A 26725-nucleotide genomic window follows, 5' to 3' on the forward strand; every position below is an offset into this window, starting at 1 on the left:
GGACCCTCCTTCTAAGGGCCAGTTGAGTGAAAGGTAGGACAGGCTGGATTCAGAGCAGCTCCCCAGAGCTGCCACCCTGGGATAAATAAACTTCTGTGTACATACACACACATGTATGTACCTGTGCATGCATAAACACACACAGAGGCTGGCAGATTAAACACAAGTGGGAAACGTGACACAGAAGAATTGCTTGATATTTGGCCAGATCTATCTGCCAAGTTTCAGGCCTTTTGAGGACAAGAATGTACCTGGAAATTGGAGAGCCTTGTTTTGAAGGGGTCTCACAGTATCCAGGTAACAAAAGCCCTGCAAAGAGACCAAGGGCAGAGCTCCAGCAGTCCTTCAGACCCATCCTTGCTGCAAGTCTGGTGAGGAGTTTGCAGGAATTGGTCTTCAAAGCACAGCAACCGCTCCCCTCTGTCTCCTCTGCCCTGCAGGACTTGCCAGGGGAAAAGGCATCCCGTGTTGAGGAGGGGGACGATGTTTGGGCTTGTGAGTTGTGGTTGTCGAGGAGTGTTTCTAACTCAGCTATGGAAACTCACTCAACTCTGTGTGACAAGGGGGAAGGATTGCATTGTGTGCCCAACTTCTGGCATGAACAAAGGTCCTTTGTGGCCGTGCCAAATTCTCCCAGCAGCAAAACTCTTACTGTGCACAGAGGGCAGTGGCTTTGCCCTGTGACAAATGGGAGCAACAAGGAGTGCTGCAGAGAGGAAGAGGAAGCTTGTTCAGTCCCATGATCCTTAGGGACAACATGGATTTGTTTGTCTGCTTAGTAGACAGCTCTAGGGACACTTCATAAACTGTACACAGCCACCTGAAACCTCAGTGTACTGCACAGCAAGAGAAGCCTTTGCCTATAAGCAAGCAGAGTTTTGGAAAGCTTTCTAACTCTCCTTTTATTTTTCATTTAAGAATTGAATGTATCATCTGTGATTTTTTTTTTTCCAAAGGAAGACAAATATTTGATTGGGAGCCTGTTTGTTGGATGACAGAGTAAATTAGAACAGTGTTACTTCATGAAAACTTCAGCTGCAAACATCTATTAATTTCAAGCTTCAGATGGTTTAGGCATCTGGAACATCAGTGATACTTAAGCTGGCTGCTGTTTTCTGAAGATGGACAGTGGCTTCTGGCCCTGTATTAAGTGCTTTAAATGCACAGTAAGCTGGGGGATGTGTTTTGTGACCTGCAGTGAGGGGAGAGCATGCAGATGTGTCAAAGGATCTTCCTGGACTTGCTATATATTGTCTCTTCTGGTGAATGATGCTGAGGGAGCTGGGGTTGTTTAGCCTGGAGGAGGCTCAGGGGTGACCTCATTGCTGTCTACAACTATCTGAAGGGACATTGTAGCCAGGTGGGGGGTGGCCTCTTCTCCCAGGCACCCAGCAATAGAACAAGGGGACACAGTCTCAAGTTGTGCTGGGGTAGGTCTAGGCTGTATGTTAGGAGGAAGTTCTTCACACAGAGAGAGTGATTGGCATTGGAATGGGCTGCCCAGGGAGGTGGTGGAGGCACTGTCCCTGGAGGTGTTCAAGAAAAGCCTGGATGAGGCATTTAGTGCCATGGTCTAGTTGACTGGATAGGGCTGGGTGCTAGGTTGGCCTGGATGATCTTGGAGGTCTCTTCCAACCTGGTGGTTTCTATGATAAGTTGTAAGACACTGACTCAAGCTGTGCCAGGGGAGGTTTAGGTTGCATGTTAGGAAAAATATCTTCACAGAAGGAGTGGGAGTGACTGACCATTGGGAGGCAGTGGAGTCACCATCCCTGGAAGTGCAAAGAGAATGAATGTGGCACTTAGTGCCATGATTTAGTTGATTAGATGGTGTTATGTAATAGGTTGGACTTGATGATCTCAAAGGTCTGTTCCAGTCCAGCTGATTCTGTAAAGAAATGAAATGGGCTTCTGTAATAGCCCATCTTCTTTCTTCTTTGGAGGCATTTGACGGATAGTGCCCATACAGCAATAAATCCTAAGAATGGCAATAGGTAATAATACAAAAAAATACATGATAATGTAGGAAATGTCAGCAGCTGCACCCAATCTGGGTAGCAGTGTCATGAAGTGATGGCTGACGTGAAGGAGAAAGGAGATCAGGCATTGCTGTTAAGATGCTAAAGCTTAAAAAATGGGAAAGGATTACTGGAAGTGGTATAAACAAAGAATACTTATTTTAACACACATCCCCTTTCCCAGAGGGGGAAAAAAATATATACTCTTTAAAAGCATTCCTGGGGGAAAAAATTAAGGTGAACTTTCAGAATAAGGTGGGGCTTTTTTCTGTGTAAAATCAGAGATGGATACATCCAGGCTTTAGCCACATAGCTGAAGATAGTGTCTGCAGATGATTTTTGTTTTGTTTTGTGTCTCTGAGTCTCTTGTCCTCCCACCACATGGTGCTGGATAAAAACTCAACGCGAGGAATTACTTCAATCCAGTGACTTTAATCTAGCCCGGTGATGAGGATTCAGTGAGCTGCACAGACAAGTAATTAAACTAATTAGAATGAATGTTTTTATAGTGTTTCTATTTCTCTCTTAAGAAATCTGTTGGTCTTTATTTCTCTCTGATGAGCATGCAAGTACACACCCTAGGAGTAAACACACCACTGATTAAAGGAGATAATTTTGACAGGGTACCAGGGTCCGTGACTGATCTTTGGAGCTTGCTTACCCTGAAAGCCACCAATGTAGGGCACTGGACAGAGATTCAGGCCCCCTGAGGGTGTCAAGAGCATCTCCTGATGTATCTGGCTGTATCTTACATTGGTGGTTTATAAATCTTCCTGCTTGGAAGAGGTTAGTTCATATTTTCCCTTCCCAAAGGAGAGGGCAAGGCCCCAGGAGTGCGCCTCTTGAGTGCGAACAGCCATAGGTACCGCTAGAACTTCGGGTCTGTTTCTGTCCCTGAGCATCTGTGACTCCACTGGAGGACACCAGCTAGGCACATGCTCAGCAGGACAGCAAAACAGATGCCTCTGGCAGAAGCAGAACCCCATGCTACAGGGGAAAAAGCCTTCCCCAGGCTGTGTCAACTTCAGAAAAGAGTGGGATCTGCAGCCCTTGTGTGTTGTTCATGGCTGTCCATGTGCCCCATGTTGTGTGCCAACTGTGGGTTCTCAGCCCTTTCTCTGGAGGGGACAACAGTATCTGGGAAGTGAAGAAATGTAGATTTTGGTGCCAACCTCAGCACTCTACTGCTATTTGTCCTGCTTTTACTTGCCTCATCTCTTCCAGTGTGTGCTCCCTTGGTGCAGCACCATCTCCTGTTTAGGCTGAGATTAGGGCCACTATGTTTGGTGGAACAAGTGGCCATTGATACCATATCTATGTTGTTTCAGGGCATGAACCAGTTTGTAAGCTGTGAAATTTTCATCCTGAGTAGTAGCTGTGAAGTTTTCATCCTGTACTCAGAGCTGGTTAGGCCACACATTGAGTACTGTATCCAGAGAAGGGTCCCTCAATTTAAGAAAGATATTGAGGTGCTTGAATGTGTCCAGAGAGGGATACCAGGGCTGGTGAGGGGGCTGGAGCACAGCCCTGTGAGGAGAGGCTGAGGGAGCTGGGGGTGTGCAGCCTGGAGAAGAGGAGGCTCAGGGGGGACCTCATTGCTGTCTACAACTACCTGAAGGGAGGCTGTAGCCAGGTGAGGGTTGGTCTCTTCTCCCAGGCAACCAGCAACAGAACAAGGGGACACAGTCTCAAGTTGTGCCAGGGGAGGTCTAGGCTGGATGTGAGGAGGAAGTTGTTGCCAGAGAGAGTGATTGGCATTGGAATGGGCTGCCCAGGGAGGTGGTGGAGTCACCATCCCTGGAAGTGTTAAGAAGGAGGCTGGGTGAGGCACTTAGTTAATTAGAAGGGTTAAGTGATAGGTTGGACTGGATGATCTTGGAGGTCTTTTCCAACCTGGATAATTCTGTGATTCTGAGTAGACGGTGTCATTTTCCCAGAGAACAAAAGAACTAAAATCAGGCCTGATCCAGTTTTTAACAACTTCAGCCTGCATTTTAAACAACAACAACAAAACCCTAAACCAGAAAAAAACCCCACCAGGCCAGCATTTGCAGATGAGTACTTAGAAAATCCACAGCACACCATGTCCAGCTCCCTCTTTCCTGGGTTGGCCATTTGCTTTTGCACAGCAGCCCTACCGTTCCACCCCTGCCTTTGGCTCTGCAGCAGTACGGGTGAGAACATTTTAGCTCCAAAGGCTCTGAGTGGTGCACTCTGAAACACACCTGTTGCATACTGCTGTCTGACACAACCTATTCTGGTGAGGCCTGCAGAGAGGCTTTTTACTTTTTTCCCCAGAATATCAGTGTTTTCCAGAATAAGTTTCTTTATCTCTACACGGTGGCCACGTCAGAGCTGAGCTGTTAATGTAAAGACACAGCTTTCACATGGATTTGGCTTAGGTACGCAGTTCTCTGGGGTTGTCTGCTGCTGTCCAGGCCTTTTTGAGACCTTGTTTCATCCTACCCTCAGCCTTTCTCCACCAAACCCCCTTCATTTCCGTGTCATCCACGGATTTTTAGAGTCTCTCAGTGACTGTGTTGCAGGGGTGCAAGGCAGAGGTGGGATGTGCACTGGATTTGCTTCTGCCCTCGTTGGCAGGTGTGTTGACACCCAGTTTCAGACCGTGTTGCTGAGGGAGTCAGGAGTCCTGGAGGCAGTTTGGTTTGCTGATTGCATTGAAAGGTGTGAGCCTCTGGTCCTTAAAAGACAGAAAAATCATCAATTGCCATTTCTCTGTAGGTGAAAATTCATGTCTGTGGCACCCTGCTACAATCATCTACATAGGGGGTTTTCTAATTGGAAATACCTGCACTGACACATGTGAGTTGAAAATACACAGCACTTCCCAATTGAATGTCTGCAAAAATTATTGTTGTGCCCATGTGCATACCTCCTCATTAGTTGTGTTTGATCCAGCTTACAAAGAGCTGCAGAAGTGACAGAGCTCTAGGCTGCTTTGACTTAAGGGCTCTGGTTCACAAAACCTGCCTTCCTTCCTCTGGCTTTCTTTTGTAAATCATTGCCATCCCACTCCATCATGCAGGAGCTATTTGCCCTGGTTTGCTTCTGCTTATTCTCCTGCATATAATTAAGCAATGTTTTTAAGTGTTTTATCACAGTGGAGAGCAAAAAAACCTTTTTTTTTTGCTGTGCTAGCTGATGTGCTTTTTGATATTACTGTAGCAGCTGCATGCTAAAAGCGGTTGTAAGGAAGGGAAAACATCACTCTAGGCATGTGCCTTTTTTAACACTGTGAAATGTGTATCTCACCTCTCATCCTTGGGTTTCGAGGAGAATAATCTTACTGCAACATCAATTAGCATAGGTTCAGTGTTTCTGACACGGAACACGGTGATAGCTCTGCCCTATGCTACTTTTGTTTGTGCTGCTGCAGCCATCATGGGCAAAGAGTTGGTAGTGGTGGGGAGATTGTGATGCTGTCAAGTAATAGAAATTAACTTCTGCTCTGCTTTAAACATTACGAGCCTGACTTCTGGCCACACAGTAGGAATCGAGTGTTAAAAGCAGGGATGCTCACAGGGACATGTGCTTTTGAGTACTGATGGACCCAGGGACCTAACATAGCATCTTGTCAAACAGGAGAGTGACGTGTCCTTTCTTTGCTTTTTTTAATGAATGAAGCTGGTTTTACAACTAAATTCCCTTCCTCTCCACCCGCCCTGATGAGTGCAACTGGATCCCTAATAGAGCTAGTGTAGATCTCCTTTGTGGTTGCTGCGACGGATGTTGACCTCACATCCCTTTTAAAATGCTTTACAGAATTCTGGCATTTGGGAGCTTCCAAGTCAGCTCTGACTTACCCATTTTTAACCGTGACTCACGGTTGGTTGGTTGTTTTTTAGTTCTGTGGGATATAAAGTGAAGTTCTTTACTGTGGAGGGTGATGAAACACTGGATCAGGTTGTCCAAGGAGGTAGTGGAGGCCCCATCCTTGAAGATATTGAAGGTCAGGCTTCCTGGGACTCTAAGCAGCATGATCCAGTTGGGGATCATGCTTCCTGCAAAGGGGTTGGATTGGATCACAGGATGTTAGGGGTTGGAAGGGACCCACAGAGATCCTAGAGTCCAACCCCCTGCTAGAGCAGCACCATACAGTCTAGCTCAGATCACAGAGGAATGCATCCAGATGGGCCTGGAAAGTCTCCAGGGAAGGAGACTCCACAGCCTCTCTGAGGAGCCTGTTCCAGTGCTCTGTGACCTTTACAGTAAAGAAGCTCCCCCTTGCGTTCAGGTGGAACCTCCTATGCTGCAGCTTATATTGCTCCTTGTCCTATCACATGGAGCAAGTGAGATGAGCCTGTCCCTCCCCTCCTGATCCCCAGCCCTCAGATGTGTATTAAATCCCCTCTTAGTCTTCTCCAGACTAAAAAGCTCCAGGTCCCTCAGCCCGTCCTCATAGATGGCTTCTAAAGGTCCCTCTCAACCTAGTGCAATCTGACTCTATGATAGAGTGCACAGATCAGGGCTTGATGAGAATATCAGCAGCACTGCAGGAAGGGACCATGCTACAATATATCTAAGGGCTTCTGTGACCTTTACTAGCTGCTTCTGTCAATATTGTTTGAAAACTGGTGTTTTAAGGAAAATTCTGTTCCAGGAAAGATTTGATAGGCCTCCAAGGATCTACTGCAGTTTCTTTCAACTCACCTCTCATAAAGACATAGACTTTTGAAAGTGTTGCTTTGCATTCAATCTTCTTTCAGCCTTTACTTTTACAACCAAGGCAGGCCCTATATCTTAAACTTAGAAATCACCCATCATTAGTAACCACACTTAATAAGACATATTTACAAGGTAAGTGACAGTGGGAAGTAATTAAGTGTAATATAAATCACACTCTGCTTCAGATCTGTAGGCTTCAAAATAATAATTAATAGAAGCTTCAGCTTCTATAAAAAGTTGCAGTATTTATATCAGTATCTTCTTTCTTTTCCAGCTAAACACACTTGAGTCTAGCAGAGATTAAAGTCCCCTGTCTGTTCATCTTACTTGTTTCAAAGCCATTTTCTTCCTATGGTGCACTTCATTGCAAATCACTTACTGCTTTTATTCTTCATGAGGAGATTTTTGATTCTGAAGTTTACGATAGGGGAAGGAAGAGTTTTGTCCAAAACAGCCTTGTAAATGCACATATCTTGAGCTGTGGCTTGCTGCTAAGTCTGTGATTAATAGATCAGCCCCTAAGGATGTGTGCTTTGTTTCACAGGTGTCATGCAGCTGATAGATCTACCGGTGGAGTTGATGGTGCAGCTGGGCCAGAAAGTCTTCATTAAACAGAACAGAGTAAAATAATCAAGATAGGTTGGAGCTCTTTGGAAGATCTATCGAGTTGATTTCTCAGAAGAACTCACCGTTTGGGACAGCCCCTTGCCATGGCTAGCAAAAGAAAGTCAACGACTCCCTGTATGGTGCGCACTTCTGAAGTCACAGAGCAGGAAGGCGCGGAGGGCGCAGAGGCTTCTAAAGAAAAGGGGCCTGGCACGCTGCAGCAGGACTCTAAAAAGAAATGGCCTTCAGAAAGCTCAGTCAAAGACTGTGAAGCAGTTGAGGCAAAGCCCCCAGCTGAAAACCAGTCTAAGAAACCCCAAGGTGGTTATGAGTGTAAATACTGCCCTTACTCAACGCAAAATTTAAATGAATTTACAGAGCACGTCGACACCCAGCATCCGAATGTCATTCTCAACCCCCTCTACGTCTGTGCTGAGTGCAACTTCACAACCAAAAAATACGACTCTTTATCTGACCACAACACAAAATACCACCCAGGAGAGACAAACTTTAAACTGAAACTAATCAAACGTAATAATCAGACCGTTTTAGAGCAGTCCATTGAGGTCACTGCTAACGATGCCACTGTCTCAAGCGGTGGGCTAGAAAACACAGAGTGTGATGATTCACTTCACGGGGGAATTAGCGCAAGTAAAACACCGGCGGTGAAACCGGGAAAGCCTAAAGGGGAAACCAAGAAAGGCTCCAAAAAGCCAGAAGAGGGAGTTGCAGAAAATCACATGGATGGCAGTCTGCCCCGCATCCTAACTGAAGCCACCGAGGCTATTGCTTGCATAAATGGAGACCTTCTTCATGATGTGTTGGCCCACGTTATGCCCTCTGTACAGCTGCCGCCAAACATTAACCTTGTCCCCAAGGTCCCGGTACCTCTGAACAGTACCAAGTACAACTCTGCACTGGACACTAATGCGACCATGATCAACTCTTTTAATAAATTTCCTTACCCAACACAGGCAGAGTTGTCGTGGTTGACAGCAGCATCAAAACACCCAGAAGAGCAAATCCGAATCTGGTTTGCTACACAGCGCTTGAAGCATGGTATAAGTTGGTCTCCTGAAGAAGTGGAGGAGGCAAGAAAGAAGATGTTCAATGGTACTATCCAGGCAGTTCCCCAAACCATCACTGTCCTACCAGCTCCTTTGACAACTGCGAAAATGCCTCAGCCTATTATCCAGACAGCTTTGCCTTGTCAGATACTGGGCCAGACAGGTCTGGTGTTGACTCCTGTATCAAACGGTTCAACTGTTTCCTGTTCACCAATTACGCTTGCTGTTGCCCCAAACCAGGGGCAAAAGAGGACAATACAGAACTTATCAAGTGCCCCAGAGGCCAAGCGTCCTCACGTAGTTCAGGTGCCTGAGGTTCCTGCTAAGTTGACTGCTGTACCACTAACGCCAGCCAGTGAGCGAAAAAAGACAAAGGAGCAGATAGCAGAGCTGAAGGCCAGTTTCACGGCAAGCCAGTTTCCCAATGACGCAGAAGTCTACCGGCTGATAGAGGCAACAGGTCTCTCCAGGAGTGAGATCAAGAAGTGGTTCAGTGACCACAGGTATAGAAGTCAAAGGGGCATTGTGCACATCCCTGGCGATGCTTTAGGGAAAGACCAAATAGCACCTTCAGCCGGCCGACATGGCCGATCCTTTCACCCATACACAGAACTTACTCCCCAGAGATTCAAAGAGAAAACCCAAGAGCAGCTTAGGGCCCTTGAGGAAAGCTTCCTAAGATGCTCTTTTCCTACCCAAGGAGAATTAGACAGGCTCCGAGTGGAGACTAAGCTGAGTAGGAGGGAGATAGATTCATGGTTCTCTGAGCGAAGAAAGATAAGGGACAGCATGGAGCAAGCTGTCTTGGACTCGATGGGATCATACAGAAAAACTAAAGAACAAGAAACTCCCAATGGTGCAATAAACCAGGCAGAACTACTGAGTAGCTCTCAGCTCCCTGGTGCTTTATCTGGGTCCTCCACCACATTTAAGAAAACCCAAGAGCAAATTCACCTACTAAAAAGCACATTTGCAAGGACCCAGTGGCCATCACCCCAGGAGTATGACCAGTTAGCATCTCAGACTGGGCTCACAAGAACTGAAATCGTTCGCTGGTTCAAGGAAAACCGCTCATCACTTAGAACAGGGTCACTGAAATGGATTGACCAGTACCAGCAGCAGTATGTTGTTGATGGTCATAATGAGCAAAGCCAGAAAAAGGGATCAAAACACACTGAGAGTCCAAAGAATGGTAGCGAGGTGTCTAGGCAGCATCACCAGGAGCATAAAAAAGTTAATGAAGAGAATGGGGAGAAAGTACCGGTCAGAGTGAAAAGAGACTGTGAACCACTGAAAGACTCTTTGTTGGCAAATCAAGCAGAGGGTACAGACAGGTTGGAGTGCAACAGCCACGATGGCCACGGCAGTGAGGAGAACGAGGAGCCAGCAGAGGTCAACTGGGTGGAAGTGACGGTGGGCGAGGAGGATGTTGCATCAGACTGTACAGACAGCTGGAGCCACACAGCACCCGAAGGCCAGGCAGAGCTGGCAGACTTTGACTCTGAAAGTATATCTGGAGAAAATCCCCACGTGTAGACAGGTAATGCTGATGGTGTCCTGTTTCTCTGAGCTTCTCTCTGGCTGTGCTTCCAGCATCCTGTAGGTCTTCATCAGCATAAATCCTTGGAGCCCATCCCTGCCGGATCATTGCGCCTGCTGGATGCCTGAACAAAAGGGAGACCCATCCTGCTTGTAGTTTAAAGCAACTGCACGGTAGGGGAGGGGTTAGTGCCGTTTGCCTTGTTTCTTGTCTCCTTGTGGGTCAAATCCTGGATAAGGGAGATTTTATTTTCTAATTGTTTGGGGTTTTTTTTGGCAATAAGTGATTAAACCTAAAATTTTCTGCCTTTGAACAACCTATCTAACCTCTGCAGCACTTGATGTAAAACACACCAGCTGAGCCACGCAAAGAAATAGTGACACTAGCTGCTAATATTCCCTGTTGTAACAACAGGTCATTGATCTCCTGTGAATAGAGGCTGTGCCTGTTTTTGCACCTCGAGCCTTTCCTTTGCAGTATCCTCCGCAGCTCAGAATAAAAGGTCACTGGGGGAAGGGCCCAGGACAGAGGTGCTTCTTTGTGCAACAGCAAAAAGAAAAAAAAAGGGGGGAAAAAACCCCAAACAACAATAACCTTGTAAGGACTGAAGTGGCTAATGCAAATGTGCTCTCTTCCTCTTGCAGGTGAGAACTGCTTCCAACCTTGTTTTGTTCTGCTTGCTCACACTAGAGGCTTAGGAAATGCCCCAGACTAAGCTATGTGGGTGTTTTAGCAGCTCTTTTTCACAGGATCTTGAATTTAAAAGCAAGCTGCCAGGCCTTTCTTTAAGGGGGTTTTATACAACCATTCACAATGTGTTATTTGGAGACCTGAAGCCTGTTTCCAGTCACAGTTGCACAGGTATAAATCTGGAGCAAGCACCGTCAGCATTTCTTGACTCGTGCATTGAATCGAGTTCACTGGAGCCTGTAACATTTTGTGCTCTGTATAACTGAGCCAGTCTCTCCCAGGCTGGAGTCTCCTTAATCTGGAATGTATCCCACAGAATGCTCAGCACCACAGTGAGAGAGCACCTATTTTAGAAAGTCAGTGCTTTTCCAGTGTCTAATAAGTATAATGTACTGCAGTATTTCTTTAAAGAGAAAAAAAACAACCAACCAAAATTCAACCCCCAGGGCTGCGAGACACCCCTTCACATTTGCACTTCTACTATTACAGCTGGCAGTACTTGAACTGAACTGCTGCTCTCCTTTGCAGAAGGATAGTTTTTCTTAGCCAGCCCTGCTGTATAGCTTGAGGCTCTTCACTTTCTCCTTGTGCAGTGCAATACTTGTCCAAAAGTCTCCTGGACGTTCTCTCGAGATGAAAAAGGAAACTCTGCATTGGTTTTATTTTGAGCTATGATTTGTGTCAGCTAATTGTGACAAATGTTGATACAGGATCTGTAATGCAAAGCATTTTAAAGCTCCAGCCTGCCATGCAGTGCACTGTCCTGTGTTATGTTCACAGAAGTTGGTGATTAGGGATGTGAAGAGCAGGTTGTGTTGCCTGTGTGGCAAAGGCAGAGATTAAAGGAGGAGGGACATGGGAACATCAGCTGGAGGCATGCTGGGGTGCCACTGTTGTGCTACCACATCAGAAAGGAGAGCCAGAGTCTGATCTGCCTTCTAAAATCAATTGTGTGCTGAATAAACACATTGTGGGATTACCTTTTTTCCTCCCAGGGGCATTACTCTAGATCATCTACCCCTTCCAGCCGAGGAGAGGCTGCAGACTACAGGCTAGGAGAGGAAATGGGGAGAAGGGCAGGAGAGGGGAGTTGCCTGACACTGCTATCTCTTATAGACCTTCTGCATCATGAGACCAAGCTTTGCAACAACCTTCTTCCAGCAGCATAGTTTTGGTGCCCAGAGTTTTCTGCTTGCAAACAGTGTAGGATATGTTCAGGTGAACTTCCTGCCTTTGTGCCCTGGCACAGCTGTTGACCATCTGTGGAGATGCTTGAGTGCTGTCAGAAAGGAAATGTAGTAAGAACTTTGATCTCAGTTAAACTTTCACTGAGTTATGCTTTTGACAAGGAGCTTTGTGGTGGCTGGCTGTAAAAATGCACCCATTGCAAAGAGATGCACTGGAGCAGGTCTTCCTCTGCAAAGAACATGCAGGAACATCAGAGGCCTGTTTTGTCCTTTGCGCTTTGCTTGCTTCTCAGCATGCTGGCCTGGTGACTTGACAAAAACCCAAAGCCTTTTCCATTTTCCTTTATTTTCTCTGTAAGTCTCAGCCCAGAAACACAAGTACCTGCTCTTCAGTGCTTGCATGGAGGCAGTGTCACAGGCATTGTGACACCAAAGCTGGAGGCTTCATACTCTACACTGATGAGACCCATGGGACAATCCGATCTATGGCTCCTTTTTCCTTCTGCACAAGCTTTCACTCTTATTTTCATGAAGCCTATCTTACATCATTCTTACCTAAAGCTTTGGTGCTTTAGATAAAAATCATTTGGTACTACCTTAGCAACAGCCAGGGTATGACTCAAAAACAGACTTCATTAAGAGCTGATGGAGACCTTGTGTCTGCCTGTTGTCATGTGAAAGTCTGATTTTTCTCTCAGCACTTTAAAGGGTTGTGGCACTGTCATGGCTGCCCATAAGAGGTGGACTGAAGAGCTGACAAGGCATTTCTCCTCCTCTTGGCTCTCACACAGACACAGTCATTACATGAAACTTCCACTGCTGAAGCCTAGGTTGAGCAGAAAGACACCCCTTTGATATTCATGGTGCTGCTACTTTCTCAGCTTGACATACATAGTTAGAGTGAACATTTTTCAGTGATCAGCCTGCATATTTCTGAAGCTTCTGACAAATTTGGATTTATTCCACAGAGCACATCAGGTTTCCTGAGTAGTGAGGCTAGGAGACTTGTCACTGCAGGGTGCCAAGGTCTTCGAGATGTTGAATGGCTGCTGTAGGGTTTGCTAAAGCCATCACTGAAGTGCTCCAGGCTGTGTAATAAAGCCTCATATCCCTCTTGTTAGGAAGCCCAACTGCTTTATCATGAGGAATGTTCTGGCTCCCTTTCCATCAATATATTCCTGCCTTCTAACAAAATTAGGTCTGTTGCCCCAAACAGAAACTGGTCCAAAATTAAATGCAGTAAGTTGCAGCTCAGACACTAGAACAGGACCAGAGCAGGCAGAGTGGTTAGCAGCTATCGCTGGCTTTCTTCACTGCATGGTCTCCCTGTGGGGTTTTGCCCAAGATCAGTACTTCCTTAGCCCACATATTTTGCTTTTTCTTTCTCAGAAGCATACTTTTTTTTCCCCCCCTAGAGTCACCTTCTCCGCTGTAAACTTTCTTCCTGTTAGTGGTGTTGAGCTCCAAGGCACCATCATGAAGTCAGTGTGGAATTGATCAGTGTTTTTGCAGACTGATGATCACTCTAAAGCTTTTCCAAGGAGTGAGGCTGAAGTACCTATAATCTGCCATTTCACCTGAAACCCATGAGGTGCACTGGAGACCCAAGGTGCAACACAATGAAAGGCTGCACAGATGCAAACCCTAATGAACTTCCAGCGAGGTAGGAGGAGCAGGTCACAAGGATGGTGGAGACCACAAGGGGAGGACTTCTGCCTTCAGTGTTGGAGTGCCTTTTTATCAGACTCAATCACATTGCTTTCTGCCTTGCAGATGCCAGACAAAGCTCACTACCTCTGTAGGAAATAAAAGACCTGGTAACAACATTCACAAAGAGTGTGAAATAATGGGCCAGCCCAGGCTGTGGCAAGCACTGCCACTGGATGGGTGAGGAGGCTGGTGCAAGAAAGCTGCCTTGTGCTGCTGCATGCAGCTCCAGCCGGAGTGGGTGCTGGCACTTCTTGCCTTCATCATGCCTTCAAAAATAATACATTGCTTTTATAATTTTGCAGGGATACTCCTCAGCTGCACTGTCCTCATATTGAAGAGGAAATGCTGTCTGAAAATAGAAGAAAAGTTGTTCTCCTGTCTGGGATGAGATAGTGTGCTGTGACTCCCAGGTCTCAAACCACACTTCAGAGGCACAGCGAGAAATACTATCGTGGAGCACCATCATGGGATCGTTTATAGTGCCAAAGTCCTACTACTGCATCAAAAAAAGAGAAGAAAGAAAGAGAAAAGGGTCCTTGTACATAGGTTTCTCCTTAGCTTCTCTCCCACCCACTTTCCTGCCCAGCCTCTTCCTCTACTGGAACAGATTTGTACAACATGGAAATTTTGTTAACTTTTTACTACATGCAAGTTACTCTTGCATAGAATGCCACTGCAAAATTTGGGGAGTAGCTTGGGGGAGGGAAGTTTCTTTTGTGAGGGAGGGAGAGGAGATCTGGTTTTGGTTTTTTTGTATTTTCTAAAGCATTTTAAGACAGATTTGCAGTCTTTGGAGTCTTAGTGCAGATCAACATCTGAGCCCAGATCCCCACCTCGGTTTACATTTCAGCCCACTTAAACACGTTGCGAGGTTGGGGAGGGTTGTTCTGGAGTGGTTGGGGTTTGGGTTTTTTTTCCTCATTTTGACTTTGTTTTATGGCCACCTGCTACTGCCTTTTTTTTTTAATTTTGTGCTCTTGCAAGGCAAGTCTTCTCCAGCTCCTGTATTTCACGAGCCAACCTCAGCTGTGGGTTTCCAGTGATCTGGCTAGAATGCCTTTTTTTGTTTGGTTTGTTTTAGCACTTTTTGTTTAAACATGCAGTACAACCCCCAGAGAGGTTGGAGCACAGAAATTAAGATGCTTCATTATCTGAACTTGTTTGTGTTTCTTCAGCTGATACAAGAACGGACACCATAACCAACAGGCTGCCCTTCAGCTTTAGAAGTTGTAGCGCACAACAGATTTCTGATTAACCCTTGCCACTAAATTTGTAGATCAATCCTAGGTTACCGAGTGCACTTTCTTTTTAAAATACTGCTAATTTGGACTTGGAGGGAGGTGTCTGTCCATGCACGTGTGAGGAGGAGGAGGAGGAGGGAGAGTGGGTGTGTGGGCGAGTGGGTGCAAGAGCTGTCCGGTGTGTTCCTCTGCTGAGCTGGGTGGGGAAAGCTTGCCCACCTTTCAGTACGCTGCACAAATAGGATGCTAGGGCATTTGAATAAATCCAACTTTTCTAACTTGTTGCTCATTTGTTGTAACTCAATAAAACAAAGGCTAAACGTTTTGGTAACCTTTTTCTCACTCTTCTTTTTTTCCCCCCCTCTTTCTTTTTTTCTTTTTTATGTTACTTAAAACCCAAACTCAGCTCCCAGCTGCTCTCCTTGGTGTACAAGAGCTTAGTGTCTCTAGAGCCATGATTAAGATTTTAACTAGTTTTGAAATAATCAGATTGGCAAACGCTAACCAAAGTGAACCTGGTCAACTACTGATTCTTTCCCAAGTGTGAGATGGCTCTTCCATATGCAAACGGTGTCAGAGAGCACCTGGGAATGGGGATTTGGGGGGCAGCTTTATTTTGGTTGCTGTCACAACCTGAATGAATGAAAGAAAGCACTCCTATGACTCACAGCATCAGCACAGCGTTTCTGCGTTGAGGAAGGGATGCAGTGGGCAGGGGCAAGTGTTCAGCAACTGTCCTTAGAAGCAAGTTATCTAGTCCCTTTGTCATAGAGGAGTGTCTGGATCAGGCAGTGCATGTCACATGCTAACAGCAGGAGATGGGGAAGCAACCTCCTCTCCTCCAGGGCCAGAGGCAGCCTGACAGTAGGTAAGCACTTGTCCCATCACACACGGCACCGTGCATTCTACTCCTGTGCGTGTGTGGAGGCAGACGCCTGCGCAGTCACATCCCTACCTCCCGCGTGAGCTGTCAGATCGATGGATCCAAGTGTCTGGTGGCCAAACCAGAATCTGCCTCTGAGGACACTCCTCCAGGACTCCAAAGCTGTAAGTGAAACTAATTGCCAGTTCTGTCTGCTTTGCTTACATAAAAGGATGCTAATGTTTTAATTGCCCTTGTGCACAGTTTTTAACAGCTACTTGGTGGCTCAATATTCCAGATTGCATCTCCTGCCTGATGTGCGCATACCTCTGCCTGTCTGGAGTGCTGACCTACTTTGCTTAACCAGCACCACTCCCAGAGAGCTCAGCAGGAGGTTTAGGAAGAACAAGACCCACCTGGGTTTTCTGCATTTGTACAGCCCCAGTCACGGTAGGATTCCCGGCCAGGATCCTGTCTCTCTAAGATCCCTGCAATTCAAATAAAACAATAGCAGTGGCCCTGAAGTCTGTCATCACACAGATAATAAAGCTGAAGCTCTCCCACAGGAAACAAAACGGGCTTGCAAAAGACTGGCGTGGCCTTTGCCAGCTTTGGCAAAACAGCAGCACCAGGTAGGTTTGTGCAGGCGTGTGCTGGTGGGATACCAAACCTCCAGGTGCCAGAGTTCAGCCAGAAAGCTGTTCTGGTGGCCCCTTTTCAGTTTTGGGGTTGGTTTTGGTGGGTTAGTTTTTTTTTGCTTAAAGTAACCCAGGTCCCCACAAAGATTGCTTCATTGTGGCTGCCAGAATGAGTTCACAAACTGAGCATTGCAAGCAGGCTTTGTTTTTAATTAATACAGACGCAGTGACTGCGTTTCTAGGAGAGTCCAAGCAGGGAGGCACAATCAGGACATTGTTTGCACACTGCAGCCATTAGGGACAGCTTTGGCCATGGGATTTCATTGCACACGGATGAAAATAGGCTGCTGACACCGAGTTTCCTCCTGCATAGCCTTGCTTCCCTGGTGCTTGCACCACCCTGGGTGGCTGAGAACAGGGCCCTGCCCCTTGTCAAGATCCACAGCAAGGAAAAAGCTCAGGAGCACAGCCCCAAGCCCAGCAGTCCCTGTTGTTCAGGTTCTGACTGAAGGCTTTCACAATGTGTTTGACCCTAAGTGTCTTGAAAGGGTCTCATCAGAAGAAACCCAGTTAACACAAAAACACACGTGAAAAAAATTAGTTTGGGTGGGAAGGAACTTTCAAAGAGCATCTGACCCAGTGGGAAGGACCATCTTTGACTGGATCTGGATGCTCAAAACTTGATTTAATCTGACTGAGTTTTGGGGTAGAAATCCCAAACCAACCTCCTTGCAGGCTAAATGATTCATTTGTCACTACTATTTTTTTTAACACCCCCCCCCCAAACTTCACTTTCAACTAAGTCCCTACAGTGGCACCATTTCTAATCACAAATACCCAATATTAAGCTTCGGGGAGTTCATTTTATGCATTGATTTGCAAGTCAGCCACTGAGTGGTGCAAGGAGGCTGCAGCTGCAGAGTGAAGGCCAGCAGTTACAGGGATCAGTCTCAGAGGGTGTCCAGCACCATGTGGACCATCAGAGACTGGAGGAGAAGTTCTAGGTTATAAGAGAAATCTTTTTGATTACAATGTAATTACGTGTTAAGAACTTAAAATCTAGAGAAACACACAAGCAAGCTATAAATAGCAACCAAGCTACCAAATAAATATGCACTCTATTTGCCATTAGCAGAGCTCTAATCACTGAAACTTTGCCTGTCATCCTCTTGTGGCCCTCAGATATTGTTAGGTAGCAAAAAGACATCACCTGGAATCACACCAGTTCACAGAAGGGGAAAAACTAATTACAGAGGCACACAAAGCAACATTGTAGGGAGTGCTATACTCATTTGGTCAGAGTTATGACTCTTGAGCGTAATTCTGAAGCTATTCACGGTACAGCAGGAAAAGTGAATGTATGAAGAGCAAGAGAATGTGAGACATGCAGTGAAGGAATGGAAAAGCAGCATAAAACCCTAGGCAGGGCTTCTCAAGTGTTACACAGCTGAACTGTATCCCAATCAGATTATTGCAAGCTCTGGTGAGGATGGAGCTAAGAGCCGAGTGACCCGGTAATTGTCAGACCTAATCACACAGCACACATCTAGAGTGCAGTAAGCAAAAGCAGAGGTTTGCCATTGCTTTCTCATTTCCAGCAGACAGGATACTCCAAAAGGGTTGGTCTAATTATAAGACAATTTGAGTCTACTTCAAGAGCCACGCAGCCAGCAAATTGACTCGGGTACAGTAAATAGGACATCTGTGAAGCTTCTTCAGTACACAAACTTGTCCTCTCCTTGCTCTTATTTTCATTTTTAGAAGTCTTGATCACACCAGTGCAATGTATCATACACTGTGTATCAACCTCAGTCTACAAAGTCACTGGGTTTGCAACGTGTATGAGATAAAGAAACAATAATGTTAACCCAAGTTTGTGGCTTGAGAAGCTGAGGGATGTTATGTAGTTATTCACAAGACTGCAGAATAAATGTGCTAAAGGCAAGAGCTGGAATTCAGCTTGGCCTTGTCTTGACTTCCAGTAAGGAAGCTTCATTTTATAATTGTATCAAATCATTGCCATTTCATCTGTTTTTCTTATGCTTTCACCCCAAGCCTTTCCCTTTCCAAGAGGCAAAGATACAAGGGCAGAAATGAGCCAGGACTGGGGCTCCTCAGGACCTGCATCCCACACGATTCCACGGAGACACCCCTCTGCCTCAGTGCAGTTATCTGGGCAAAGCTTTCATGTTCCTGCCTTAATTGCCTCCACCTTTATGGCTCTCCCTAATCAACTTTTCTGCCTCCCATTTTCAGGGAACTTTGTTTTGGAGAGTCCCACAGAAAATACCAGCTGCTCCTCCCAGCCTGGTTAGCAATTCTGGCCACAGCTGCAGCTGTTCTCATGGAGGGGGCATTTCTCCTTCCTTTAAAGCAAGAGCTCCTGGTATATCCTGGGATGCTTTGTAACACATCAACACGTGACAAAATCCCCCTTAAGAGCATAGATATCCCCCCAGCTTGAGAGCAATGGAATTTTTCAGCCTCTGTGGTCTCCCTACACTGCACATGAAGTCACTGATAACAAAAGGTGTTTTGCTATGCAGTATCATTTAACGTTAAATCTGTACCTGAATGTTTAAAACCAACAGATTTTGCCTTGTCATCCTCTAACCCCAGCTGTCCCTCTCATCTCAGTACTGGGGCCATCAGCTTGTGAATGATGATGTAGTTCTTCAGTAAAAATACTTTGCTTCCTGCCTTGATGCACTCCCAAGACACATAAACAGCAACATCGTATCTTAACACCCAACTGTTAAAGCTCTTCACGAAGGGATCATCCCAGTACTTACCTGTTCAATGTAGCCAGGGTCTCACAGAAATTCAGGCTGCTCACTGATGAGGTGTTGCCTACAACCCTGCTCCAGGTTCTCCCAGGCCACTTTTGAACACTTCAGTTGGGTTGGCCACAGCTTCTATCATCAAGCCCTATCAGCTGCTGCTGAAGTGCCATGTTCCTCCATGGTGTCCCACAAAACAACCTCCAGGTGATGGGAGGATGCTGAGAAGGGGACCTGCACCTGGAAAGCCATGGAGACTCCCTGCAAAGAGGACATTACATCAGCACTGAATGTGATCAACTGATGTTTGTCATTACCACTTGTGACACGTATGGAAATACTGTCACTGCACATGCTAAGCATGAGGGACATACCTGGAGCAACTGTGAAAGAAATAGGATGCCAGTGGATTTGGCATCATTTGCCCCATTATGAAGAGCAGAAGTACCTCAAACTGGGAGGCACAGCTCCAAACCTTTTTCTCCAGCCCAAATTCAGTTACCATCAGGCTTCAAACATAGTGCCATGGAGGTTATTCTTCTGTACTCAACACTGGTCAGCCCACATCTTGAGTATTGTGTCCAGTTCTGGGCTCCTCAATTCAAGAGAGATGTTGAGCTACTGGAACGTGTCCAGAGAAGGGCAATGAAGCTGGTGAGAAGCTTGGAACACAGCCCTGTGAGGAGAGGCTGAGGGAGCTGGGGGTGTGCAGCCTGCAGAAGAGGACAGTCAGGGGGGACCTCATTGCTGTCTACAACTACCTGAAGGGTGGCTGTAGCCAGTTGGAGTTGGTCTCTTCTCTCAGGCAACCAGCAACAGAATGAGGGGGCACAGTCTCAAGTTGTGCCAGAGAAGGTCTAGGCTGGATGTTAGGAGGAAGTTGTTGGCAGAGAGAGCGATTGGCATTGGAATGGGCTGCCCATGGAGGTGGTGGAGTCGCCATCTCTGGAGGTGTTGAAGAAAAGCCTGGATGAGGCACTTAGTGCCATGGTCTGGTTGATTGGACAGGACTGGATGATAGGTTGGACTGGATGGTGTCTTCCAACCTGGATGATTCTATGATTCTGTAGCTAAGCAAACAGGAGGCAAAAATCACCTGGATCAGGGTGGGAGATGGATGAATATTACCCACTCTCTGTATTGCTGACAAAGCCCAGGTGAACCCAGTGCCAGGAGCACAAGCCAAACCCTATCACCACCTCTGCAGGGCTGCAGCTCTAGGGCTCACTATTAGGGATTTAAACAAAAGGAATTTTAATCTTTCTTTTTTTCTGTAAGTGCCATCATTTGAATGTGGGAGGATGGAAATTTTAACATGAATCCAGACACTGAAGGTCACACAAAAGGCAAGGCAGACATTGTCTTCCGTAATATTAAAAGGAAGACCAACTCTGCTGTGTCAGAGCAAAAAAAAGCACCACCAAATGCTTCTTTGGATTGCAAAGAAAGTTTCTCCGTGCCTGGTTGTGGTGCAGCATTGCACAACAGAGACTGCTGCGGCTGGGAGCAAGGAGAATTAATTACTTTGCTTTTTGAAGCATGGGCTGCTCTGCTCTGCTGTGCCAGCTTCAAGAACGATAAGCGCTTATCCAAAGAGAGCAGTTTTGTCCTCCAGCATGGGAGTTTTGCCTGCCTGAATCACAAGAGGCCACTGAGGTTTGTTTTCTGCATTCTTGGCCTATGCCTGAGCCTGGGCAGCACCTCTCCTCTTGCACTCACAGACAGCAGTTCTATGCCAAGGGAAGGACATTGGCCCAAGCATCGGTGCTGGCCACAAAGTGCGGCAGTGTAATTGCGTTAAGCACCATCCTAGAGGGCTGGCTACCATCACCGGGGCACATTACAGCCCTGCAGCATAAACAGTGTTTTGCCAAGCACAAACTTATCTCCAAACCACCTCCTCTCGAGGGATTTTGCTTTCAAGGGCGTTTCAGCATGTAAACAAAGGTGAAGTGCTCCTCTCCCTGAGCAAGCAGGCAGTGGGATGGTGGCACTGAAGGATGCCTTCAGTGCATTGTCCTCGGCTAGGCAGCAGCAAGTCATGCTGCAGAGCAGGTTTACTCATGATGTATTTGGCTTTTCAGGGGGTTGAATTGTTTCTTGAGTCTCTTACACCCCACTTACTCTATTGGAAGGATTTCACCCACTCCCCTCCTTACAAGCGACTTGAGAACTGAAGTCATACTGGTTGCTGAAGCTTTCCTCTCCTGCTCACAAATAACTTCCAGGTGGCCCCTGTCAGCAGAGAAATGGTTTCACTCAGTAGAAGCACCACCCACCAATTCAGGATGGCTGCAGATGCTGCTGCACTGACCTTCAACAGGCAAAAATCACCCTGTGTTTAAATTTTCACTGTAGTGTTGACACCTCTTCTGAAAAAGAGCAATTCCCACCTCTCCCAGAGCCACTGTTTGTGGCCATCTGCAGTTTCAGCCTGCCAGAGTTGTAACTCCTAGATTTCTGCCTAATCCCACCTTTTGGCAGAAGCTGCTGATTTACCTAGACAGCTGCAAAAGAACTGAAGGGCACAGGCATGGAGCAAACTTCACAAGAAAAACTTCTAGTGGTCTATTGCTAACAGACTCAGCAAGCCTTATCCCAAATCTCTTGATAGCAGAGCCAAAACTAATATCTCCTCAGAATCCTGCACACTGAAGTTCTTCATTCGTCTTCACAGCTTCAATAGTATTTTCCTCTTTTTCTGCTTATTTTTAATGTAATAAACATAAGACTAAATATAAGAGCTACTCAGAGCTTATCAGGCTTTTAGCATCCCCTCCTTAATGCAAGCTGGAACAGCCCTGCTTCCCATGCCTTGCATAAGTGATTTTAATTTGCTATTCCTGAACCATAGCCACCAGTAGCTAAGCCAAGAAACGAACTCACAGACAGGAAAGATCAGCACTTCTCTGGAATGATGTACTTCCTGAATTATCATGTGCAGAGAGCAATTTCTTAATTGACACTTATGCTTGTTCAACACTAGATCAATGCTTCAAATCTGACCCAAACTACCAGCTTCTTAAAACCATCACTGTTCCAGTCACAAGACAAATGTACAGGGTGGGTTAACAAAACCAAATAAATTATGCCCACATCCTATCTGTGGCAGCTGCTACTTAGAAAGAGGGCTTGCAAATCCAGGGCACAAATACGTTTCTTTCTTCCATGCCCCTTCTCACCCGTGCTCACCAGCTGTACACTGGGGCTGCAGTACCAGCTGTAGGCTGTTTCCTGACAAACAGGTAGCAAAGCTGAAGCCTGACACACAGTGGCCTACTCAGAAATAAGTGCCAGTCCAAAGAATTGCAGCAACTCACAGTTTATGATTGCTCCCTGCCCACCAAGGATCCTCTATGGCCAAGTAATCTTCCCTTTTAACATTTACTTTAACACAGCTTGTGATTTTAAGATGTTCCTCTGAAAGCAAAAAGATGAAACTTTACAGGCCAGTGATTTAGCCCACAGATTAATTTACACCCTGGGTCAAAGGAGCAGCAGCAATATAGTGAGATACATAGCCAGTGTAGAATTTATAGAATGGTTTAGGTTGGAAGGGACCTCAAAGATCATCTAGTTCCAACACCCCACCATAGGCAGTGTGAGCCATCCTGGCAGTGATAACAGCACCAAGTGAAAGATCACACAAAGAAGACATCCGTACTGTCCTGTCCCTTGCTTTGGCTGGAGAGGGATGCACAGCCCTGTCCTGCTGCTTCAGCCCTCCAGGGCTCATCCAGGGTTCATCCAGTGCCCAAGCCCCTCACATTCCACCAAGGCCCTCACAGAACAAGCAAGAGCAAGCCCATCTCTGCACATTAAAAGAACAAATCAACTATACAAGTGGGACTGTATTCCCTCTGGCCTTTCAGCTATGGAGGCACCAAGACTGACCTATTCTTAAGACAGCCTTCCCCAGAGTCAAGGTGCTGTCTTCACAGTCACAGAGCCTCTGCCTGCTCTTTTCCCTAGATTCCTCCCCTTCAGTAACATGCTCACACATCCTCTTCTGAGTGTTTTTTTATCTTTGAACAATGCAGCCAGGGGTCACAATTAATCACAGAGCTTTCCATACTCTATTTCCCTGCTCACTGTCCCGTGCCACTTGTTGAGAACCTTATCTTTATTAGCTGGTCTTATCATGACTTGATTACACATTAACAGAAACTACCCTTACTCAGCAGGATTTCCTTCGGATTGCATTGCTTTCAGCTTCAGAGAGCTGCTCCACTAGAGCCAGTCTAGGAAGTCACTGATCTCATTTAAGATGCATGAGGGGACATGGAAAGCTGTAGGATGACTTTGAGGAACTGGCAGGAACAGATTTAGAGGACAAATCGTTTCTTTAGGGGAGCAAATGCATTAGCTTATGCTGTTTGTATTGGCATTAAATTATACAGCAATTATTCGGCCCTGGTGAGCTGTGCTCTAAGAGCAGCTAACAGAGCTATCTGAGATCCTTCAGCACAGGGACTGCAGCCAGCTAAACATCCCCCTATCCACTTAGCTACTCAACCGAGTAATGCAGCTGTAGGGCCTATTGTTATCTGCTTTCAAGGCATTAGACTGATACAGTTCTTGGAGATTTACTAGACCTTCAAGTGCAGTATCACCACACCATGAACACTTCTAATAGAGGATTTTTATCCTTCAATGCTCCTATCACCTTGTCCAGGAAGGTTAAATAGCATCAACTTGTATCAGTTGCTCTTGCTTTTTCCTCTTTTCTTAAAAAATACATTACACAGAAGAATTCATTCTTTGAAAAGGACAGAGTGATGGATGCAAGAGAAAGGCAAAAATCCCCTCAGGCATGAGAAAAGCTGTTTCTGAGCAGGTCACTCTGTGAACTCCCAAAAATCCATCTGTTATGAAAGCTGTTGGTCTGCCCCAGTACTCCACAGCGTGGTGCGACCTCCCAGTGCCAGACAGCCCAGGTAAGAAGCAAGTAGAGCTCACCAGTTGGCAAAGGATAGCTTTCCCTGTGCTTGGGAAGTGCGGTGTCTCTGCAGCTACCTGCCACTGCCACAGCCCTTCACACTCACATCTGCTCCTAATGGCCTGTGCATGTTCACCACCTGGCTCCAAGGATCAGAAACAAAGAGAAAGTTTGGAGAAATCATTAGACAGTTAATGCAGCTAGGAAAAAAAAAACTGAGAAGACCAAAAGCACAAAATCTCTTCTGCAGAAGTAGCAGCAGCAGGCTCCAAAAATACCTACGGCATTTGAGCGCAATTACTTTAACTGGTTAAATTCAAACCTGGAAAACAGAGACAGATATAAGCAAGGGAAGAGGTATTGTACACTGGTTATTACCTTTGGAGAAGTAAGGGGAGAAAAAAGGAGAGACTGGTAACTTAGTGCCTGCATGACAGTCAATGGAGGAGGAAAGAACAGATCAGACAATGCTGTAAATCCAGTACTGCTACTGGGCACATGACACAAGACTCAACTTCTGCAAATGGTCTGGAGCTCTTTGCTGGCTGTCACAGCAGGCAATGCATGAAGACTCCCTGTTGCAGCCTGCTCAGGCTTTCTAAATTGACCAGGACTTACATTTTGCAGGTGCATCTGATGATTCCTGCTATGTCTTCCCTGCCTCTGCAGAACACTGTCAGTGGGCACAAGTACAAAGCTCTAGAGCTGAAAATGTCCTTCTTCTCTTGTGCTAATGTGCAACAGCTCTTGATACCATCAGCTTTAGGATGTTTAAACTTCTTTGCTGTAGTTTTTCAACATTAATTATATTATCTTAAACTGCCATACCTTGGGGAAGAAGGACAAGACAGAGACAGAACAAGACCAACTTTCCTACTTGTTTATAAATTAAAATACCCAAACCTTGTAGCATTCAGGCCTTCAATCAGCTCTTAAGAAAATTAATCTGTACATGAAAGCTCCTGAGTGAAAATATTGAAGCATCAGTTACAGTTAACCCCTTGAGCCCCTAAAACAAACAAGGTCAATGCCCAAGGCCTACACATTGCCATTTTCTTTTTGCAACTGATTCAATTTGTAGCAGGCAGTTGAGAATCAACAAAAAATGCTTAAAAAGAGAGTGCACGTGATCAAGGTTTATCCACCAAGTACAGTTGTGGGTACAAATGCAAACCAGTGTCCCATCTTGCTCCTCTACCTGGTGTGGAGTTAAGGTTCAGTACACCTGAGCAGAGAAAGGAGCTGCTTTCCTTTGCAGCCTGAGACTGCCATTTTCTAAGCCCATACTGGGGAAAAAAGGCACTTTGAAAAACACTCTTTCATCAGACAATTAATACAGTTCTTGATAAATTTTCTTCTTCCCATTCTCAAGTCTAGTTAAAAAAACAACTCCTCAGCATCTTCAGATACCTTCCTAACTGATTTTAAGTATGTTTTATTCCAGAAAAAGAATCCCATCCAACAACAACCTAACCCAAGTTGCATGCCTCTGTCAGAGTTTTTGCTTCCCACAGCTTGGGGCTATGAGCATGCTGCTGTCCAAGCATCAGGCAAGCTAAATGTTTTCAGCTGCACTGATCTTGGATCCTCTCCTATGTATAGGAACAGCACTGCACAGGAGAGGAACTCTATGGAATGCAAAAGAGGGCAGTAGCAATACAGGAGAAGCACACTGTGCCTCTGCAAGGAGAGACAAATGGTTGGCAGGAAGACCCCTCAGGCTTCTTCACTCTCGTGTCTGTGAATGAACTTCGTACCCAACTGCCTGCTGGAGTTATCCCAGTACTAACAGTGCTTCAGGAAGCCCTAATGAAACAGGTGCTACAAAAAGCCTTTCCAGTTTGGGATAGGTGAGAATGTTTTGATTTTAAAACAGGCTGAGGGGCCTGTTAGGGTTAGCTACAGCTAACTGTCACTAACATGACAGCAAAAGGAAACATTACTGCAAAGAAACTTTCTACACTTACCTGGTGACCAGAAGGCAACCTGAGCTCTGTACTGTGGATTTACCAAGCAATTCAGCAAGCCCAAGGGTTGGCATAGGCAGCATTCTCACACCTCCAGTCACAATGGCAAGTCACTTGAAACCATTAATACAAGGATCCACCTTATATAAGGTCCTTTAACCATGGTCAGTTCATGCACTAGATTTAAACATCCCATTCAGGATATAAATGTGAAAACTCAGATGCAAAGAAGACTACTTGTGATAGTTTTGGTTTTAAAACACTGCCTCCAGCTGTTATGATTTTCATCACATGAGGCTTATGGCTGGTTAGCAGTCCAGAGAAATTTGGTCTTCATAACTGACTGGAGTTTTAGTGGCATTTCACAAAGGCTTTGTCCTTTAGGGAGTGGGAGGGCACAGAAAAGAAATAAACCACCTCCAGGCACCAAAATTAAGGTTTCATCATCACTTTTTTTCACCTCTTGAGAGCAACAAGATTCTGCATTTTATGCAACTTTTGCTCACAAGTGTTGCAATCACTATCTAGATCACGTTCTAGATGGTAAAAGGAGCTGCCACTGCTGTGAACAGCAAAAAGCTGTGCTTGAAAAACACCAGCAGCTGAAGTGGTTTAATTTTTTTCAATCCTAGAAAAAAGCACATAATCACCTTTCAGACAAGAGCACTTCTGCTTAATCAACATATATTTAACTTAAATCACATTCAATTCTGAATTTCAAATCACACTCTTAGTGTCATTCATGGCATTAAAGAACCTAGGAAGGCACAAACCAAGAAGAGCCATTTACTAAT

The 26725-nt window shown here is 45.8% G+C and overlaps 1 protein-coding gene and 1 long non-coding RNA gene across 3 annotated transcripts; one reads left to right on the plus strand and one right to left on the minus strand.

The window, feature by feature from the left end:
• The first annotated feature begins 7328 nt into the window (after positions 1-7328).
• Positions 7329-15076, plus strand: ZHX2 (zinc fingers and homeoboxes 2). Of its 2 annotated transcripts, none has more exons than XR_010304779.1 (2): positions 7329-10561; positions 13807-15076. XR_010304779.1 is itself a non-coding variant. In XM_064154224.1 (2 exons), the coding sequence occupies exon 1, from the start codon at positions 7415-7417 to the stop codon at positions 9911-9913; it is 2499 nt and encodes an 832-aa protein (XP_064010294.1). In that variant the 5' UTR covers positions 7329-7414; the 3' UTR covers positions 9914-9917; positions 13807-15076. The 2 variants fall into 2 exon arrangements, 1 of the variants encoding a protein (XP_064010294.1); XM_064154224.1 differs by having other exon boundaries at positions 7329-9917.
• Positions 15077-15569: 493 nt separating this feature from the next.
• Positions 15570-19671, minus strand: LOC135181232 (uncharacterized). Its single transcript, XR_010304781.1, has 2 exons — positions 19038-19671; positions 15570-16095 (listed from the first exon to the last, which is right to left on the minus strand). It is a non-coding gene; the product is annotated as an uncharacterized LOC135181232 (long non-coding RNA).
• Positions 19672-26725: the final 7054 nt, after the last annotated feature.

The sequence above is a fragment of the Pogoniulus pusillus genome, chromosome 14 (assembly GCF_015220805.1).
Source record: "Pogoniulus pusillus isolate bPogPus1 chromosome 14, bPogPus1.pri, whole genome shotgun sequence".
NCBI classification, from domain to species: Eukaryota; Metazoa; Chordata; class Aves; order Piciformes; family Lybiidae; genus Pogoniulus; species Pogoniulus pusillus.